This window comes from Callithrix jacchus, chromosome 7, assembly GCF_049354715.1.
Source record: "Callithrix jacchus isolate 240 chromosome 7, calJac240_pri, whole genome shotgun sequence".
Taxonomy (NCBI): domain Eukaryota; kingdom Metazoa; phylum Chordata; class Mammalia; order Primates; family Cebidae; genus Callithrix; species Callithrix jacchus.
This window is the reverse complement of record NC_133508.1, coordinates 40,546,265-40,565,430: the sequence shown is the minus strand read 5'-3', so window position 1 is coordinate 40,565,430 and position 19,166 is coordinate 40,546,265. Positions and strand designations below refer to the sequence as shown.

Here is a 19,166-nt window from a genome sequence, read left to right as displayed (position 1 = left end):
TTGAGTTAAGCCTGTGGACAGCGCGGTAAAAGAACATCAGTCCAGATGTTCTGGCTGATGCACAACTCTGAAGGATAACCGCCCACCCGCCCGCAGCCCCGGGCCTCTCAGATCCCTGCTCAGTACTGGCCCTAGTGCCTCTAGCAGCGGCCAAGACCGCAGAGGCCGCTGGAGCTGGGCCGATGCCTCATTAGCATAATATATGCAAGGAGGCGTTTAGCAGTCAAATATATGCGCATATATCTCCATGGCTGATGAGCTGGCCGGGCACTTTCAAAATGGCGGAGTGTGGAGCAAGCGGCAGCGGGAGCAGCGGGGACAGCCTGGACAAGAGCATCACGCTGCCTCCCGACGAGATCTTCCGCAACCTGGAGAACGCCAAGCGCTTCGCCATCGACATAGGTAGCCGCAGGCCAGGCGCCGGGCGCGGGCCGCGGAAGCGGGCGGGGCGTCGGCGGCCGGCCAGCGAGCGGGGGTGGCGGGAAGGACGAAGGGCGGGGGCGCGGGCCTGACGCACAGCCTCACGGGCCTTGTAGTCCGTAGGTTCCACGCACAGCCTCACGGGCCTTGTAGTCCACGGGGCGACGATGCGCGTGTTCGGGGGCGACGGCTGGACTACAGTTCCCGATAGGCGCCGCGCGGACCAGAGCGGGGCATGCCGGGCCTGGTAGTTCGCTCGGCCGTCCTGGGAGGTTGGGGGCCAGGGTCCCGCGTTACCCGCCGCGAGGTGGAAGGGTCGGCGGCCAGCCGGGCCCTGGAGAAGGCGTAGGGTAATGTCGGACGCATCAGCAGCTGGGCGTCCCGGTCTCGCCGCTTGGCCGGTGGCCTGCCTGAGATTAAGGGTCCTTAGTTCTGGTGGAGAGGAGAACGAGCCGGACGGGAAGCCCATGACAGAGTGGCCCCGAAAAGGCCGCGCGTTCCCGAGGCCTGGCCAGTTGTGTCCCACGAGCTGGACAGTCAGTGCGCAGGCCCCGCTCTCTGGAGAGTGGACACTAGGCATGAGTTCAGGCGGCCATGGGACTTGGGAACTCGTGCCTCTTGATTAAAAGCCACCCGTGCCTTCCATGGTCTTCAAGGCGGCCTGCACTTCTGCCTGGCCTTTCCAGGGTCCGCTGCAGACCCTTATGCTCGATAATGGCCGTAATGACGGCGCGCCAGGCCCTGTTCTAGACCTTCCCAAGTTCCTGACTCCCGGACACCTCCCAGCCACCCCTAGAGCAGGAATGCGAATTACCGCCATTTCGTAGATAAGGATACAAGGCCTGGAAAGGTGAACTAATTTGCCCAGGGTCATCCGGCTAGAAAGTGGCAGAATCTAGAAATATTTGAGCCAGCCAACCCCTGCTCTCCTACTCTGCCCATGTTTCAGGTATGAGGGCTTCCCGGGGGCAGCTTCACCAGGAGAAACCCGCCTTGAATAGCCACTGCGGCGTCGCATACCTCTCCCTCTTGGCACTGGTTTCAGCTGTAGGCTCAGTCTGCTTGTGTGTGAATCCCCGGAGGGCCCGGCTGTGTGTTGTCTTGTAGCCCCAGCCCCCGAAAAGACACTGGACCTGTCTTAGCTGCCCAGTAAATACTGGAATGAACAAGCCTGCTGCTGACTGCTTCCCACCTCCTTGGGCAGGTTGGCACTCAGACCCAGGCCATTCTCTCTAAGCTGTGTGCTCCTGGCACATCTGACGTGTTTGCTGCTGTGGTATCTTCAGGGTCGCTAGCGTCACCATCTGGCTGAGGTGCCCAGCCAGGGAAGGGTGTCTAGGGAAGTGGAGGCGGATGAGAATGGAAGCAGGTGTGAGTCCTGGCTCCCACCTTGCAGTGAGCTTATGAGAGGCAATGCTTCTTAGGGTTTGTTTGAACAGCCCTTCAGGGACCCCGGCTGGGACTTGAGACGGCTCAGGTGTTGAACTCACAGGCCCCGCCCAGGGGATCGTCTCCCGAAGGCCTCACTAGAGGCCCCCCAGCCTTCTGCGACCTCCAGGCCCGGGGGAGCGTGTGCTCTGAAGGGCTCTGCTGCCCTAACACTGAGGGATTCTGTTACTGGGAACAAGTCGGGTCGAAACGTTTCTGAAAGCAGTTGCAGTTGTCCTGCCTAAGTCACTTGGGAATGGCCAGAACAGGGCTCAGTGTGGATGTTCTGTGTGGCCAGGAGAGGCCCCCGAAGCCACAGAGCTGGAGCTGTGCAGGAAGGGCTGTCGCAGCCCTGGAGGGCCCTGGAGCACCAGTCTCTTCTCCAGGCTGAGCCCAGGGGGTTCTTGGTAGAAGGACTCTGAGGGACAGGTTTAGTGCTGGTGTTTATTTTCTTCTTTTGAAAGTTTCTCCGTGTGTCTGGGTCCTTTGTGTCCGGTTCTTTTGGGGACGTGTTGACTGGTACTGAGAGAAGACCTTTTGTTCGTTACTACTGACCGAGCCAGGGGGAGGTCACGGCTCAGGGTGGGGTGTCTTCACCCTCAAAGCCAATGTGCTTGTTAACAGTATTGTTTGAAACGGGCTTCTCCCATTTCCTCTTCCTTGCCTGCGTCTCCACATCCAGGAAAGCTCACCTGCCCTGCGTTCTTGGCAGGCTGCTTTCCTCTGGATGGGACTCTGATGTCTGCTGAGCAGATTCGCGTCTTTGAAAGCAGCAGGGACATTGTGCTTATCAAAACATATCGGCAGCTTTGATCTGATTGTAGGTTTCTACAGGCTGTGGGGCAGGTTCCTCAGGGCCATGTGGGACAGGAAGTGGCCACAGGGAAGTGGTGTCTGCTGACTGTCCTGCTCTCCATTGGTGCCCAAGGAGGAAAGACAGGACCAGAGAGGCTGGCAGAGGGGACGGGGCCGGTGGGACAGGGAGAACTAGAAGGGCTTCGGCTCAAGTATGAAGAGCAGAGGTGACCAAACCTCTGGTTAGCCCCCTTATGCCACCAGCCAGCCGATGCTGCTGGCCTCAGGGTGGAGTGTGGGCAGCCTGGAGAGCCGCCGGTTAAACCTGTCACTGCCTTGCCACGTGTGGTCTGCTGTGATTCTAGGGGGTCCCTGAGTTCAGCCCAGGAGGCGTCCCACCCGCAGGCTCCCTCTGCTCTGTGAGACCTCCCTGCTCTGCTCTAACAGAGCCGCCTCTCGCTCAGGCCCCCTTCTGTTCCCTCCTGGGTGTGGGGAGTAGGAAGGTGGAGCCTGGCCTCGATGGGCTTCTCAGTGCAGGCTGTCTCGGGGAGGGAGGATGTATATCTGGCAGAAATCAACTCGCCCCTTACCGCTGTCTCAACCCCAGTACATCCTGTTTGGGATGTGTTTAACACAGAGAACACAGGTCCTGAAGTGGGGTTTCTGTGACCTTCGAGTTTGTTTATAGTGACTTCTCATGAGTGTCTTAAAATAGGTCTTCATCCTCTTGCATCATCTGTGGTTTTAGAGAATGATTTATTTACCGAGGTGAGTCGACAACACGGTTCATTTGAGTGAGACTCTGAGGCTGGGCCAGGAGTGGGGGCAGGAGGAGGGATAAGGAGGCTTAAAGCCACGGGCCAGGGGATCAGTTGGAGCCTGTGACGTGTCCACTAGACTGCACACAGGCCATCAGGGAGCCCGCCCTCAGCTAGGCAGGCAGTGCCGAGACCGGCTGCTGTGCGGCTGGACACGGTGGTTTTTGTTACATGAACAATGCTGGCTGTTCCCTTGGTGGTTCCAAGCCCATGTACTGACTTGAGTGTTTGTTCTCAGACATCCTGGTAGGAGTTTGTTGAAAGACAATCATTGGAAAATAATTTTAGCCTCCTTACTCTCACCATGCAGGGTTTTTGCCTCTTTTTGTGAGGCCCCGGAAGAAATGCACCTTGTTCGGGTCACTTTGTGTAGTACCAGGCATTTTGTTTTTTCTGTTTATCATTTGTGGACCTCCAAAGCTATGAATAAAATTGTAGCCTCAAAAATGGCCTTTTTTGGGGGCCGGACGCTCACACCTGTAATCCCAGCACTTTGGGAGGCTGAGGCAGGCAGATCACAAGGTCAGGAGTTTGAGACCAGTATGACCAACATGGTGAACCCCCCGTCTCTACTAAAAACACAAAGATCAGCCAGAGTGGACACGCCTGTAACCCAGCTACTCAGGAGGCTGAGGCAGGAATTGCTTGACCCCAGGAGGCAGACAGAGGTTGTAGTGAGCCAAGATCGCACCACTGCACGCCAGACTGGGTGACAGAGTGAGATGCTGTCTCAAAAAAAAATGCCCTTTTTTTCAAACTTAGAAGAGTTTGTCCTTGAAACAAGGTCTTTTCAGGCCATTTCCCTGAAATGTGGTTCAGGTGTGAAGGCCCATTCCGTTTCCTGATGCTTACTCAAGCTTCCATCACAGGCAGCATCCTAGAAGCCACAGGTCTTCTGGAGACCATCCGAGGGACCTTGGCCTGTGGGGAAAGAGACTTTGGTGGCCTCTGACTTCCTCTGGCTGCTTTTGGGGCTCGGGCTGCGTCTTCTGCCCAGAGCCTCAGGAGAGGAGGGAGTCTTGCGTGATGCCACTATACCAGCGGTCCTGTTTGCCTCTCAGGGTGAGGGAGCTGCTCAGGCTGGTTACCGCCCTGGGCTCTGAGAAGAGCCTCGTTTGTGAGGCGGGACAGTCGAGGGTATGCTTCTTAAAATGAAAACAGCCTGGATTTGTCAGCATATGGCTTTGGGTCATTAGCAAGATTGCTTGAGAGCGAATTGTCTTAAACCAGTAAGGATAGCCAAGGCTACCCAAAACAAGACAGCTCTTTCTCCGGCTGGACTTGGCGCTATGAGGAAGTGGGACCTCACCAGCTCAGTTTGGTCAGGGACCTGAGGAGGAACAGAATTTGGAAGAGAAAAGTGTGGATTCGATAGTTTGTTTTCCCTTCCTCTCTTTTGTGCCCACGGGGTTTTTAAGTCGAAGTAGAGCCATACCCCTCAGCCACAGAGATTTTAGCCTCCAGGACACTGGAAGAGCATGGGGGATGGACCCGCGGGCCCCCATCCGTCCCAGTCCTGAATTCTGCTAGCCTTGTGTCTCCCCTTGCAGGTGGGTCATTGACCAAGCTGGCCTACTACTCCACGGTGCAGCACAAAGTCGCCAAAGTGCGCTCTTTCGACCACTCAGGAAAGGTGAGCCTGCGCTGTGGCCGCCAGGGGGCAGGCTGGGCGCGCCTGAGGCCCGGGGAGGGGCTGCTTCTCCGTGGGTGTCACTCAGTCACCCTGCCACTGCTGCTGCCGGCCTCGGCTTCAGTGTCCTGGGAGTTTCTAGCACAGACAACCTTCCCTGCCTTCTGCCACGTCCCTTCAAGACCCTTTGCGGAACCTGTGCCTGCTCCTCCTGGGGAAGGCTTCTGCTCCCGCTGGGTGGCCTTGAGGTCTCCACCATCCTAGGCTCCTCCCTCTTGCCCAGAATTCTGCCTCAGAACCCGGCCTGGTTGAAGATTGGCGAGAATGGCCAGTGCTGCCAGGGCAGGGTGCGCACGGCTCAGCCCGGCGCAGTGCCCACACCCATGAGGCCTCCCTGCTCTACTTTCCAGGACACAGAACGTGATCACGAGCCACCCTATGAGATTTCGGTTCAGGAAGAGATCACCGCCCGGCTGCACTTCATTAAGTTCGAGAACACCTACATCGAAGCCTGCTTGGACTTCATCAAAGACCACCTGGTCAACACAGAGACCAAGGTCATCCAGGCCACCGGGGGCGGGGCCTACAAGTTCAAGGACCTCATCGAAGAGAAGCTGAGGCTCAAGTGAGTGGGGACCTCGAGGGCGAGGAAGGAGCGTGTGGCTGCCCCCGATTCCCTGGGTGTCCCAGAGCCATGTCCCTGGCGCTCATGTGTTAGATGGTGCATCAGGCCCAGCCACCCCTGTGGACCGGGCAGGCTCCTATGGTTGCTCCCTTCTGTGGCCTGGACTCTTGAGGGGGTTGGCACTTTCCTTTCAGAGTCGACAAGGAGGACGTGATGACCTGCCTGATTAAGGGCTGCAACTTCGTGCTCAAGAACATCCCCCACGAGGCCTTCGTGTACCAGAAGGATGCTGACCCTGAGTTCCGGTTCCAGACCAACCACCCCCACATCTTCCCCTATCTTCTTGTCAATATCGGCTCTGGAGTCTCTATCGTGAAGGTGAGACCCAGCTTTGTGAAAGGGGTGAATGGATGGTTAAGCCACAGATTGGGAGCCAGGGCCGGTCATGGGGCGCAAGGCCATGAGCTTGGAGCTGCTGTCGGAGGGGCATCAGCATCCCAGGCTTGGCCTTCAAGAGCATCCTCCCCTGGCAGTCCTCAGGGTGGGAGTGGGATGCCCCTGAGCACCGCACACCAGGGAGCCTGCATGGCTGAGGGCCCTCTGTGACATGCCCGCCCTGGCTCTGCCTCAGGTGGAGACAGAGGACAGGTTCGAGTGGGTCGGCGGTAGCTCCATCGGAGGCGGCACATTCTGGGGGCTCGGGGCTCTGCTCACCAAAACCAAGGTACGAAGTGGCCGCCACAGGTGCTCTGGGGTCTGTGGGAATGTCCACGTCCTGTTCCTCCAGGACTGCTAGCTGGGAGGTGCAAAAGCTGCTTCCCAGCCTCCCTTCCATGTGCGTCCCTGGGTCTCTGGCCTCCGTGGCTCCGCCCTGAAGCATGGGTGTCCTTGCGGTCAGAGCCTCTCCTGGCCGGGTGGCCCTCAGGTTCCGCTTGCCTCCTGCCATTGCTTCCGCATGATGAGGGCCCATTCGCCCCCTGCCCACCCATGCCTCCTCCTGTGGCCTTAGTGTCGGGCACTCACCCGCCCCCTCGCCGTGTCCTGCAGAAGTTCGATGAGCTGCTGCACCTGGCTTCGAGGGGCCAGCACAGCAACGTGGACATGCTGGTGCGGGACGTCTACGGCGGCGCCCACCAGACACTCGGGCTGAGCGGGAACCTCATTGCCAGCAGCTTTGGGAAGTCAGCCACTGCCGACCAAGGTACCCGCCCAGCCTCTGCTGCCAGCCGGCAGGGCGGTGGGCCCATTTGGGGTCTCGTGGACATGGAGCTTCCCCCGCCATCGCTTTCCCACATCTGCTCCTTGGAGAGTCAGCTTCCTGCTCAGAACGTCAGGGATAAACACCACTGTCTTGGTTTTAGAAGAAAGGATAGTTCTTACGAGTTAGGAAAAGCAATTTGGGGTTTTTTTTCCTCCTTTAAACAAAGCCTAACCCGTCCAGGAATGATTCAGGCATCACACGCAGCCTCACAAGCTCTGGCTCCGCTTCTCCCACTCAGCTCTCCCTCCACCACTCCTCCGCCCACTCTCATGTTGTGCAGGGGGAAGTGCAGGCGCTGTTTCTGAGGCGTGAAGGCTACCTGGGTGCCATGCTGGGAGTCAAGCACCCTTTCCTTCTCCTCCTCAGAGTTCTCCAAAGAAGACATGGCCAAGAGCCTGCTGCACATGATCAGCAACGACATCGGACAGCTGGCCTGCCTCCACGCGCGGCTGCACAGCCTGGACCGCGTGTACTTTGGGGGCTTCTTCATCCGGGGCCACCCCGTGACCATGCGCACCATCACCTACAGCATCAACTTCTTCTCCAAGGTAACAGCCTCCAACACGGACCCCAGGGGCTTCACAGTGGAAGCCATGCTGATCAGATGCCGAAGGAGCCCCAGGGAGACCCGGAGGGCGGGTGGCCGAGAAGCCCAGTGCTCCTCCGTTCTGGCTGGTATTGGAAAGCCTGTGTTTTGTGGCACCATGGCCACCTGAGCCTGAGCGCATTGCCAGTGACGAGCATTCTCGAGAGAGTCACGCCCACCCACACGCCTGAGGCAGAGACTTGTTGGATGGGGAGAAGCCGTCTCACCCTTAGTGTTTTTTTTTTTTTTTTTTTTGAGACAGAGTTTCACTCGTTACCTAAGCTGGAGTTCAGTGGCGCGATCTCAGCTCACTGCAACCTCCGCCTCCTGGGTTCAGGCAATTCTCCTGCCTCAGCCTCCTGAGTAGCTGGGAATACAAGCATGCACCACCATGCCCAGCTAATTTTTTTTATTTTTTAGTAAAGACGGGGTTTCACCATGTTGACCAGGATGGTTTCCATCTCTTGACCTCGTGATCCACCCACCTTGGCCTCCCAAAGTGCTGGGATTACAGGCTTGAGCCACTGCGCCCAGCACCTTTAGCGTTCTTTAAACAGCAGCCTGCCCTCTGGTATCAGGTGTGGTTCCACTGGCAAGTGCGCCGTGGACGCCTCTTCAGGGGGCTTGGGTTGCACAGTGCAAGGCCCATGCGTGTTGAACTGGGTTGCAGAGGTCCTGGGTGCTATGTGGGCCAACAGCAGCCCGTGTGCTCTGGTCGCGGCAGGGGGAAGTACAGGCGCTGTTTCTGAGGCACGAAGGCTACCTGGGAGCCATCGGAGCGTTCCTGAAAGGAGCTGAGCAGGACAGTGAGTAGCGGTGCTGGTGCCCTGAGCGGTGCGGGGCTCGGGGACACGGCCTGGGCCTGTGCTCCAGGCCAGGGCGGCCCAGGTGGAGGTGGGGTGGGCAGCGCGAGTCCTCTGAAGGTGACCACAGCGGCCATTTCTAACGTTTTAACAGTTTAGTTAATAGGCGATTTTATGCCCTTTCTTCCTCCACTCCTGCTTTTGAGTCAAGAGCAAGGTTGACGCAGGCGGCCTGGCCTTCTGCTTTCCAGACCCTAACCAGTACAGCTGGGGTGAGAACTATGCAGGCAGTTCCGGGCTGATGAGCACGTCGCCTGAGCTGGGCCCGGCGCAGCGGGCGCGGAGTGGCACCGTAAGTAGCAGGCTCTGGGCGCCCCAGGCTCCGAGGGAGCGTCCCAGGCCGCACTCACTTCCCTTGTTCCCAGGAGAAACCCCTCGTGGCTGTCTTGGCTGAAAGGCGCCTCTGCCTGTGGCAAACCCTCCCATGGTCCTGGGGCATGATGGGGATAGGAGGACACTGCCGCTTGCTTTCCTCTCTCCCTCCTTGGGTCCTTTCATATTTTGGAAACATTTAGTAGGAATTTTGAAACCTGTAGTCTGGCCGTCTTGTTTCCAGAGAGACTGCTAAAGTTCAGGGGTGCCGGGGGCCTCCTCAGGGGTGCCAGGGGCCTGTGCACTTTGGGGTTGAAACCCAGAGTCACAGGAGCATCCCCAGGACTCTGCCCTAGGCCTGTGCACTCTGGCTGACGGTCTGGTGTCAGAGTCTGCTCTCCTCGGAGTGCCTGGGCTCATTCCTCAGATCCCCAGTGGGTTTGTATGGCCTGAGCTGGATGGCACTGGCGGGCTAGGAGACACATGCCATGTCTGCCAAGTTAGAACTGCTTCAGATGGGCCCCTGCCAGGACCGTGTCAGCCTGACAGGATCCCCCAGCACAGCCCCCCATGTGACAGAAACTGCCCCTGTGTCACAAGCTATCTGGGCCCTCAACCGTGCCCCTGGGGGGCTCATTCCTTCTGTAGCTGGGAGCAGTCACCCTCGGTCACGCACAGAGCTAGTTGGACCCCTCAGGAGAGGCCCCTGGCATTGTGGATGGGAAGTTGCTTTTCATTTGTGGACGCGGGGTCCTTTACAAGTCCGTGTTCGTATTTTCAAGACCCAGCCTGGTTGGGTTCTGGCTTCTCAGGAGGGCAGCTCTCTTGTGTGTGGGTCCTGCCATTCACACCAGGCAGGGGCTCTGCCAGATGCACCACACTGGCCACAACCTGCTCTGTTTCCCACGGCCAGTACTTGGCAGAGGAGTGGGGGCAGGGACCTGGGGCCTGGCAGAACCCCAGGCTCTCAGCTTCCGCCCTGGTGTTGGGCAGAGGGACTCCGTGTCTTCCAGCCTCAGTTTCTGATTTGCCAAATGTCCTGGACCATAACCCGGAGTGCCTGCGTGGGCAGCCCTAGTGCCTCAGGCCCAGTTCAGTAATTTTACTGTTTGGCGCCCCCACCAGCAGCACAGCCCTGCCAGGCAGGAGGACCCCACCATACTGAGGATCAGACTGGCATACGGAGGGATGGAGTCATTTCTTTGGGTTTATGTCATCCAAAAAAGGCAAAGCAAAGATTTGCACCCCGTTTGTCAGGACAGAAGGCGCCTGCGGCCTGGCCAGGCAGCACCAGGTGGTCCTCTCTGTCAGCGGTAGTTAACAGGGCTCTGCTGGCTTCTGCACTGGCTATGGGGAGTCCCTGGCTCTTCCCTCCTGGAAGGCATCCTCCTCACCACAGAGCTCCTTACCCGGAAGTCCCTGCTCGTCTGGTGGCTGCTTCTCCAGTCCCAGGAGTTGCCTTGGGGTGTCCCAGTGGAGAAGGGCTGAGGCCCAGCGTGGGACCTGTGAGGAAGCCACTGGAAGGTGGGAAGAGGTGGCCAGCTGTATAGTTCCCCCCACAGCCCCCCTGGCCCCAGAGCAGCGGCCGCCATGATCAGTGTCCAGAGGGCCAAGTACTGGTGTGTGTCTCAGCTCAGCTCCGTTTAGTTCCTCCCAGCATAAGGTGGAAAGAGCCAGCGGGGCCCGTGAGCGCCCCTATGCTGGGTGCAGGTGGCCCCAGAGTGTGCTGGGTGCATAGGGGCCCAGCCTCGCCATAGCCCTTTGCAAACAGAACATGCTTGGAATTGGGGCAGCCGGGGAGAAAGGAGGGGTGCATTTGGGGGGTATAGGCTGCCTGCCCAGCACTTGAGGACAACACACCAGAGCTCAGTGTGCAGACACAGCCACCTGGAAGACCAGAGGTGGGAACAGAATGGCTGCAGGGGTGACACAGGAGGGGTGGCTGCAGGGGTGACAGAGGTAACTACAGGGGTGATGGGGGAGGGGTGGCTGCAGGAGTGACTGGGAGAGGTTACTGCAGGGGTGACGGGGAGGGGCGGCTGCAGGGGTGACAGGTAACTGCAAGGGTGATGGGGGAGGGGTGGCTGCAGGGGTAACGGGAGGGGGTGGCTGCAGGGGTGACAGGTAACTACAGGGGTGATGGGGGAGGGGTGGCTGCAGGAGTGACAGGGAGAGGTGGCTGCAGGGGTGGTGAGGGAGGGGTAGCTGCAGGGGTGACAGGGAGGGGTGGCTGTAGGGGTGATGGGGAGGTACCTGCAGGGGTGTCGGGGAGGGGTGGCTGCAGGGAGGTGGTGATGGGAAGGGGGTTACTGTAGAGATGATGGGAGAGGGGTAACTGCAGAGGGCGGTGATAGGGGTTACATAGGGTTAGTTGGGGAGGGACGATGGGGAGGTTGGCTACAGAGGGGAGGTGATCGGGGGAGGGGTGGCTGCAGTAAGGAGGTGATGGGGGCAGGAGGCTGTGTGGTGGTAGCAGACCCAACCCCAAGGTCAAACCGGGGGTAGGTCAAAGTATCTGGCTCAGACCACCGGGCAGCTGAGGGCGGCGCCTGGGGTGGAGGCCTGGTGGAGGTCTTATCTGTGGCCAAGATGTGGCAGAAGAAGGCAGTACCTCTCCTTCCTTCATAGAGGGTGGAAGCTTCTGAGCGTGGCTTAGGTCTTTCTGAACCGTGGTGACATTTCCACCCTGCCGCTGCCTGTTTTCCCAGTTTGACTTGCTGGAAATGGACCGGCTAGAGAGGCCGCTGGTCAACCTGCCGCTCCTCCTGGACCCTCCCTCCTATGTGCCCGACACGGTGGACCTCACTGACGACGCTCTGGCCCGAAAATACTGGCTCACCTGCTTCGAGGAGGCCCTGGATGGGGTGAGCACTCTGGCTGCTGTCTGTAGACGACTCCGTGGCTGCGGCTGAGGTTAACCTTCCCAGGCCCCCTGGGCCAAGCCGGTGTGGTGAAGGGGGACAGGCCAGTGTTCGCCAGAAGTCCCCTGACCTGCGTTTGAGTGTGAGAGCGGTGACTTCTGTTTCTCAGGCAAAAACCTTGCTCCTAGTCACTTGGTGAGTCAGGACAAGATGGCTTCTAAGGACAGCACATGCTTTTGTCAGCTATCACATTTCTTCAAAAAGCCAGCAGTTTAGTAGACTCTTCTGCTCTTCTGAGCTGTGATTGAGGCTCAGGGAGGATTGGGGGACCCTGACTCTGAGGGTGGGGCAGGTCCCCCTCCAGCCCCCATGAGCTCCTGGTGAGGCCACCCTGGCTCCTGCTGCCCCTTGGGGGCTCAGCTCCGGTGGGCTTGGCTGCTTCAGCTCGGGCCAGGGAGCCCCGGTAGCAGCATGCCCCCTTCATGAAGCCCTCGGAGAGGCTGAGTCCTGCTGGGGTGTGTCCTGAGGGAGGAGTCCCAGCCCTGCCCAGGACCCAGAGTGAGCTCTGAGCGCCCAGAGCTTCCTGTCCCTGGCACAGGTCAGGGGCTCCAGTCTGAGGACATGGGTCTCAGCCTGGGGTTTCCTGGGTACTGAGGGGCCAGTGTCATTCTTGCTCCTGCCTCCCAGAGCAGCTGGGAGGGGCAGATGGCAAAGGAAGGCCTCAGGGGACTGTGAACTGTCACCCTCAGCCTTTCCTGTTCCAGGAGGAGCCGCCCTGACCATAGCCTGGGCAGCTCCCTGTGGCCAACCCCCATCCTGCCCCTAGCCCCCATGGCCAGCCCCCACCCTACCCCAGGCAGACTCCAACAGCTGGCCCCCACCCTGCCCCAAGCCCCCTACAACTAGCCCCAACCATGCCCCAGGCAGCCCCCACAGCCGACCCCCACCCTGCCCCTGGCTCCCCATAGCTGGCCCCAACCCTGACCTGGGCAGCGCCCCACAGCTGTCCCCTACCCTGCCCCGGGCAGCACCCCACAGCTGGCTGCCACCCTGCCCTGAGCCCCCCACAGCTATTCCCTACCCTACCTACCCTGAGCCCCCCACAGCTGGCCCCCACCCTATCCTGAGCCCCCCACAGCTGGCCCCCACCCTCCCCCAGGGCCCCTGCTGTCATGTGTGGGGACTTCTCGAACAGCAGGACCAGTGCTTGGCTGACCCCTCCTTCCATTGCTGCCAGGTAGTGAAGCGTGCAGTGGCGAGCCAGCCAGATTCTGTGGATGCGGCCGAGAGGGCAGAGAAGTTCCGGCAGAAGTACTGGAACAAGTTGCAGACCCTGAGACAGCAGCCCTTGTAAGTGTCCAGCGTCCTGCTGTGTGACTGCCTCTCCTGCTGAGAGGGCCCCTATGCCAAGAACGTGCCCGTAGTATTGGCATTCTGACCTGGGCTGGCTCAGGAGTGGGGTGGGCCCAGTGGCACAGTCCCTTGGGGCCACACCTCAAGCGGCATTGACACTGCCTAGAAAGGCCTGGCTCAGAGGGCTCCCACCACCCTGAGGATGTCTGTGGCACCACTGAGATGTGCAGACGGGCGGGTGATCAGCCACCAGCCAAGCCTGCCCTGCTCAGCACCTTCTGCCACATCTGTCGCTAGCGCCTACGGGACCCTGACTGTGCGCAGCCTGCTGGACACCAGGGAGCACTGTCTGAACGAGTTCAACTTCCCCGACCCCTACTCCAAAGTAAGTGCAGTGCGCCCAGGCCTGCCTTGCGCCCCTGTGCCTGTTCAGTTGTGCCTCCCGTCCCGTCCCCATCTCTGTCCCGCTGGCGCCGCACATCCCATCCCGTTCCTGTCCTGCTGGCACCACACGTCCCATCCCCGTCCTGCTGGCGCTGCACATCCCATTCAGTCTCCATCCTGCTGGCGCTGCACGTCCCATCCCCATCCTGCTGGCGCTGCACGTCCCATCCCATTCTGTCCTGCTAGTGCCACATGTCCTGTCACATCTCTGTCTTGTCTCTGTCCCCGTCCTGCTGGCTCGGGGCATCCTGTCCTGTGTCTGTCCGCTGACTCGGGGTTTCCTGTCTGAGGCTGCACAGGCTTGGTAGTGGTCCGACTCTTGGCATTGACTCCACACTAGCGGGGGCCTCTGTTGGCAGCATCTGCTGAGGAACTGTGTTGGGAGCCGCCCTGGTGACCCCACAGATGTTAGAGCCAGTTAGGGACGGGAACCGCTGTGACGGGAGAGAACAGGGGTGATGGGAGGAGAGGAGAGTGTGAGCCCTGTTTGGGCGTGTTTACCTGAGAGAGGCCACCTGCCTGCGGGAGCTAAGGGCCTCCCAGCATCTGCGAGGACTATGGTTGGGGACTGCCTGCCCCTCATAGGCAGGGGCTGGACCCCTGGGCCACCCTTGCCCCCTCCTAGAAGGCTGGACAGTGCCTGGAGGCCTCCTGTCAGGACAACGTGCAGGGCGGTGGGAGCCCTCTGAGCCAGGCCTTTCCGGGTATCTGTCTTGCTTCCCCAAGTCTGGCGGCCACAGCCCTCCTTGGCCCCTTCTGCTAGGAGGCAGCGGTGGTGGCAGCAGTGGCCCCTCCCAGCCCCTTCAGAGGGGCCAGTGCCACACCCCCCTCTCCTCCCCTCCCCTCAAACACCCAGCCTTGTGACCAGAAAGTCTGGGTGTCAGGGGTTTGGAGGCCAGGGCTGTGGGCACCTGTAGGGCCATGGCCTCCTCCCCTTGTGGCCATTGCTCTGTCACATGGGGACTGAAGCTGTCCTGGGCCTCATCCTCAGAGCCCCGTGCAGCTGCATGCTGGCTGCAGCGCCTGGGCGCCCCAGATGCTATGCCTGGCGGTATCCTGGTGGGGCCTGAGCGCATGCTCTTAGGGGGTTGATGTGGAACAGGATGAGGCTCTGCTGGGGACCTGGAGAGACGCGGCCTGGCAGATAGCAGGGGACAGCCTGCCCCACGGGCTGAGGCTGCATGTCCTCTCAGGCCTGGTGTCTGGTGCCCTCCGCAGGTCAAGCAGCGGGAGAACGGCGTGGCGCTGCGGTGCTTCCCCGGGGTCGTGCGCTCCCTGGATGCTCTGGGCTGGGAGGAACGGCAGCTGGCGCTGGTGAAAGGCCTCCTGGCGGGGAACGTCTTCGACTGGGGGGCCAAGGCTGTGTCTGAGTAGGTGTCCATGGGCTCAGGGCGGGCTCTGCAGCCTGTGGGTCCCCATCCTGCCCCAGGCTCGCGTTGGAGGAGGTGGAGTGGGTCCCTTGGGGGTCATGTGGCACTTGGTGGCTCGGGGCTTTGGGGCCCAGGGAGTGCACACGAAGCTGCCCCTGGGGCTGTGCCGGGGCCTGCGTCCTTGTCTGTTCCCACTCAGGCCCTGAGGAGGCCCCTTCCTTAAGCACAGGTGCAGTGGAGGGAGGCCTAGGAGTGTGGATTCGAAATTCAGGACTGATGTTTTCTTTCATTTTTTTTTTCTGAAGCAGAGTCTTGCTCTGTCGCCCAGGCTGGAGTGCAGCGGCGCCATGTCGGCTCTCTATAACCTCCACCTCCCGTGTTCAGGCGATTCTCCTGCCTCAGCCTCCCAAGTAGCTGGGATTACAGATGTGCCCCACCACGCCCAGCTAATTTTTGTATTTTTATTAGAGATGGGGGTTTACCATGTTGGCCATGCTGGTCTTGAACTCCTGGCCTCAAGTGATCCACCCGCCTTGGCCTCCCAAAGTTCTGGGATTCCCAGCATGAGCCGCTGTGCCTGGCAGGGGCTGACATTTTCTGTTGTCACAGTCCAAATTCGTGTTTCCTGCGTGTGGCAGGAATCAGACGTTCTTGCTGTTGTGTTGGGAGGGTGCTTTGCAGAGGCATTCTCTAGACTGGCCTGTGGGGCAGGCACGTTTCTACAGCACTTGGTGCCATCTCCTGGGCTCTGAGTCTTGGCAATGGCCCATTCCCACAGCCATTTGCCTTCACTTCCAAAGAAGCTGATTCCAGGCCCTGGGCCTCCCCAGGCAGCCGCACCACCTCTCGTGGCCCCAGCTTTTGCATGTGGGGCCTGGGGAGGAGACACCTGGGTTCCCAGCCTTCCCTCGGTCCCATTTGTGTCTTCACACGCGGACGTCAGAGCGCCGCCCCCGTCATGGCTGCCTCTGTGGAACACGGGCCCCTCCCGAAGCCTGTCGGGAACGTTAGGGCAGTTCTGACCTGCGGGCTTGGCTTTGTGGCTGGGGGCTCTTCACCTTGCTTGTGTGGGTGCCAGGTGCCAAGCACACTGACACGCTTCCCTGACCCCCAGCTCCGGGTCCACCTTGAGAAACACGTTTCCTCGGCGGCCCTCGTGCGTCGGGAATGCTGAGTCTGTTCTCTCTGGGAGTGCTGGGGTCTCTGCACTGGCACGTGGACAGAACGTTTCTTTGTCTACTCAGCTTTCTTTTCTCCTCCATGCAGCGTCCTTGAGTCCGACCCCCACTTTGGGTTTGAAGAGGCAAAGAGGAAGTTACAAGGTACGGATGCCTGCGGCTCACAGCTCTGTCAGTTGGGCTCAGGGGGCGGGGAGAACTTGCTTCCTGGAGAGACAGACACCTGAAGATGCGTTTCCCTGACCCCTGACCCCTGACCCCTGACCCCTGACCTGGGGCACTGGGATAATCTTATGTCTGTCTCTCTCTCTCAGAAAGACCCTGGCTTGTGGATTCCTACAGCAAGTGGCTTCAGAGATTAAAGGTACGTGGAGGGGCCTCCCGCCTCTGCCCCTGCGGATGCAGCGTGGGGCCCAGGGGGGTGGTCACTGGAGGGAAGTGGACATGGGCTGCCTTGGGTGGCCCTCCCCGCCTGTTAGAGTCTCACGGTCCCTCAGCCAAGGGTCCTAGTGTCCCCTGGTCTGCTTTTGCCCTCCTGCTGTGGCCACTTCTTAGGTCACCTTCCCTAAGCAACAAAGCCCGCTGAAAGAAACAGGCACTGCCCCTGCAGGCCAGCCTGTCCCCGGCGTCTCTGGAGCCCTGAAGACCCTGGTCTCAGGCCCTACAGGGCAGCTCGGCGGGTGGCGGGGGTGGGGTCTGACTGGCTTGGCTGCGCCTGTTCCCAACTGAACATCCTGGTTTTGTCTTACAGGGGCCCCCTCATAAATGTGCCTTAATTTTCGCAGATAACAGTGGAATAGACATCATTTTGGGAGTCTTCCCCTTTGTCAGGGAGCTACTCCTTAGAGGGACGGAGGTGAGTGGCGAAGTGCCAGGGTGGGGCCCTTCCCCTGGGCTTCTCTGCTCTTGGTGGGCTTGGCGCCGCTGTGGGCCTCTGGCCGTCAGGTTCCTTGGACCCAGCAGGTAGGTGCAGGCGGCAGCATGGGAGGCAGCTCAGAGCCCTCAAATGCCGGGAGGGTCCGTGTGCTGAAGCCCAGGGCTGACGCCAGGCTTCTGGAGGGTGCTCACAGCACGGGGGCTCTGGGCTGTGACATGCCCATCAGAGGCAGGCAGTTCCCAAGGGCAGACTCTGAACTCAGCTCAGCCCCTTGGCTGGGCTCCCTCTCAGAGGCCACAGAGTAGCAAGGTCAGGCAGGGTCCCTACACCTTAGCCTCAAGTGGCTGGCCAGACCCGCTGGGTGTAGCACCCTCACCCCGCCTGGCCACTTGAGGGGCGGCCAGCACACAGGGGCCATGCTGGGCTGGTGCAGGGTCCTAAAGAGCCTGGGCCCTCCTCCTGCAGGTCATCCTGGCATGCAACTCTGGCCCCGCCCTGAACGACGTGACCCACAGCGAGTCCCTCATCGTGGCCGAGCGAATTGCAGGCATGGACACTGTCGTGCAGTGAGTGCTGGGGGCCTTGAAGGGAGGGGCACCAGCTGGGCGGAGCGGGCCGTGGGGGTCATCACTGAACGGGGAGCTTCCCAGGGGCCCTGCTCAAGGCGCTGACTGCCTTGTGTCCGCAGCTCCGCGCTCCAGGAAGAGAGGCTGTTGCTGGTGCAGACGGGCTCAAGCTCCCCATGCCTCGACCTCAGGTAACCCCGCAGTCTGTGCCCCGTCCCCCCCAACTCCATGCCTTCCATGCCATGCACCCAGGCACGTGCAGGACACCAGTGTCAGCCCTGCCCCCACTGCCTCTCCTGACCTCAGGCCTGCTTTGACCTCAGGAGGGGACAGAGACACTATCCCTGAAGGTGGCCTGGGAGGGTGGATGGATTCAGGGTCTGATGTGGCTCCACCTGGGCTGGGTTGGGGGACTTGAGGCAGGAGGGCCAGTGTCCCTGTGGCCACTCAGCTGGGGTGACTGTATAGACGCAGGCTCTGCTTCTGTGGTTCTGGGGGTCCTTAGTCGATGGCGTGTGGCACTCTCTATCCTCCTGACTACAGAGGAGGAAGGAACACCCCTTAAACGAGCAGGCTCTGAGTGCCAGGCCACTGGTCTGCTGTGCTTGGTGGGATTCTCCAGTGTTTCATCTGTGCTCCAGTCCCACTCTTACCAGCGGGGGGGGTACAGGGCAGCATGAAAATGCTGAGGAATCAATCCCTAGAGTTCGTAGGAGATCTGGGGCAGAGTTTGCAGGCTGCAGCTGTTGTCCCTGCAGGAGCTGCTTCTCTGAGGAGCCTCTGGGCTGAGGCAGCACCAGGCGGAGGCTGGGTTTGGAGGCACCCACGTCAGGGAATTGAGGGGTGGGGCTTCAGCCTTCACGTTGGTCACTGCACTCTGCGGGAAGTGGGGTTTGGTGTCCCCTCGCCCAGTCTCTCTCTCCCCTTCCTCCTGGAAGCCGCCTGGATAAGGGGCTGGCCGCACTGGTTCGGGAGCGTGGCGCGGACCTGGTGGTCATCGAGGGCATGGGCCGTGCCGTCCACACCAACTACCACGCAGCCCTGCGCTGCGAGAGCCTCAAGCTGGCCGTCGTCAAGAATGCGTGGCTGGCTGAGCGGCTGGGCGGCCGGCTCTTCAGCGTCATCTTCAAGTACGAGGTCCCAGCCGAGTGAGGCGCCACAGCTGCCCGACTGTTCCGCTCGTCACTTGTCAGGAATGTGTTTTACCGCCACAGGGAGACTGCGTTCGAATCAACATATTTATATTGTACTGCTGGGACCCGGCACACGCCCCTGGCTTGAGGGATGCGCGCGGCCGCCAGGCGAGCCGGTTTTGTCTTAGGTGACGTTCGTATTGGAATCTATTTAACTGCTAAAAACCTTTTATATGTATATATATATATATATATATATATATACATAAACAGAGATGTATACAGGTATGTCTGGCGGGACGTAGCACCACGGGCACACACCAAATAGAGTTTTTAAAAGAGGCCACAGCCACCTGTGCTGTTTTCTTGGAGCAGGGGTCCCTCCTGACCCTCCCATGGGGAAGCCCAGAGTGAGGCCCTTCCTGCGGGTGCTTCTAGACCTCATGGGGAGGGAGCACTATCCGCCCCGCTGACTCTCTGGCTCCAGGTCCTGCGTCTCAAGGCTCCCTCCCGGCAGCCCAGGTCCTGTGTGTCACCACTCCCTCCTGACAGGAAGAGCCAACGCAGTGGGCCTTGTCCTTCCAACGCCCTCCCCTGCACCTTGGTGATGTGTGGGTGCTCAGCAGCACCTCTGATTCAAGAGCCA

At 60.1% G+C, this 19,166-nt stretch overlaps 1 protein-coding gene across 4 annotated transcripts; it reads left to right on the top strand.

Moving 5' to 3' along the window:
- Nucleotides 1-265: 265 nt before the first annotated feature.
- Nucleotides 266-18,859, top strand: PANK4 (pantothenate kinase 4 (inactive)). 4 transcript variants are annotated; one of them, XR_013519728.1, is made up of 19 exons: nucleotides 266-402; nucleotides 5,012-5,094; nucleotides 5,502-5,716; nucleotides 5,911-6,094; nucleotides 6,348-6,440; nucleotides 6,764-6,917; nucleotides 7,344-7,525; nucleotides 8,288-8,369; nucleotides 8,618-8,718; nucleotides 11,447-11,602; nucleotides 12,837-12,949; nucleotides 13,250-13,337; nucleotides 14,615-14,766; nucleotides 16,033-16,088; nucleotides 16,259-16,308; nucleotides 16,730-16,800; nucleotides 17,287-17,387; nucleotides 17,510-17,578; nucleotides 18,326-18,859. XR_013519728.1 is itself a non-coding variant. In XM_035307437.3 (19 exons), the coding sequence occupies exons 1-19, from the start codon at nucleotides 279-281 to the stop codon at nucleotides 18,537-18,539; spliced, it is 2,322 nt and encodes a 773-aa protein (XP_035163328.2). In that variant the 5' UTR covers nucleotides 266-278; the 3' UTR covers nucleotides 18,540-18,859. The 4 variants fall into 4 exon arrangements, 2 of the variants coding, with proteins under 2 accessions (XP_035163328.2, XP_035163327.2); XR_004745665.3 differs by having other exon boundaries at nucleotides 8,573-8,718; XM_035307437.3 differs by having other exon boundaries at nucleotides 16,696-16,800.
- Nucleotides 18,860-19,166: the final 307 nt, after the last annotated feature.

Coding starts and splice junctions, on each gene's coding strand:
- PANK4 (XM_035307436.3), top strand. CDS start 279: ATGGCGGAGTGTGGAGCAAGCGGCAGCGGGAGCAGCGGGGACAGCCTG. Junction 8,370..8,572: donor GAAAGGAGCTGAGCAGGACA/GTGAGTAGCGGT, acceptor CCTGCTTTTGAG/TCAAGAGCAAGGTTGACGCA. Junction 12,950..13,249: donor ACCCTGAGACAGCAGCCCTT/GTAAGTGTCCAG, acceptor ATCTGTCGCTAG/CGCCTACGGGACCCTGACTG.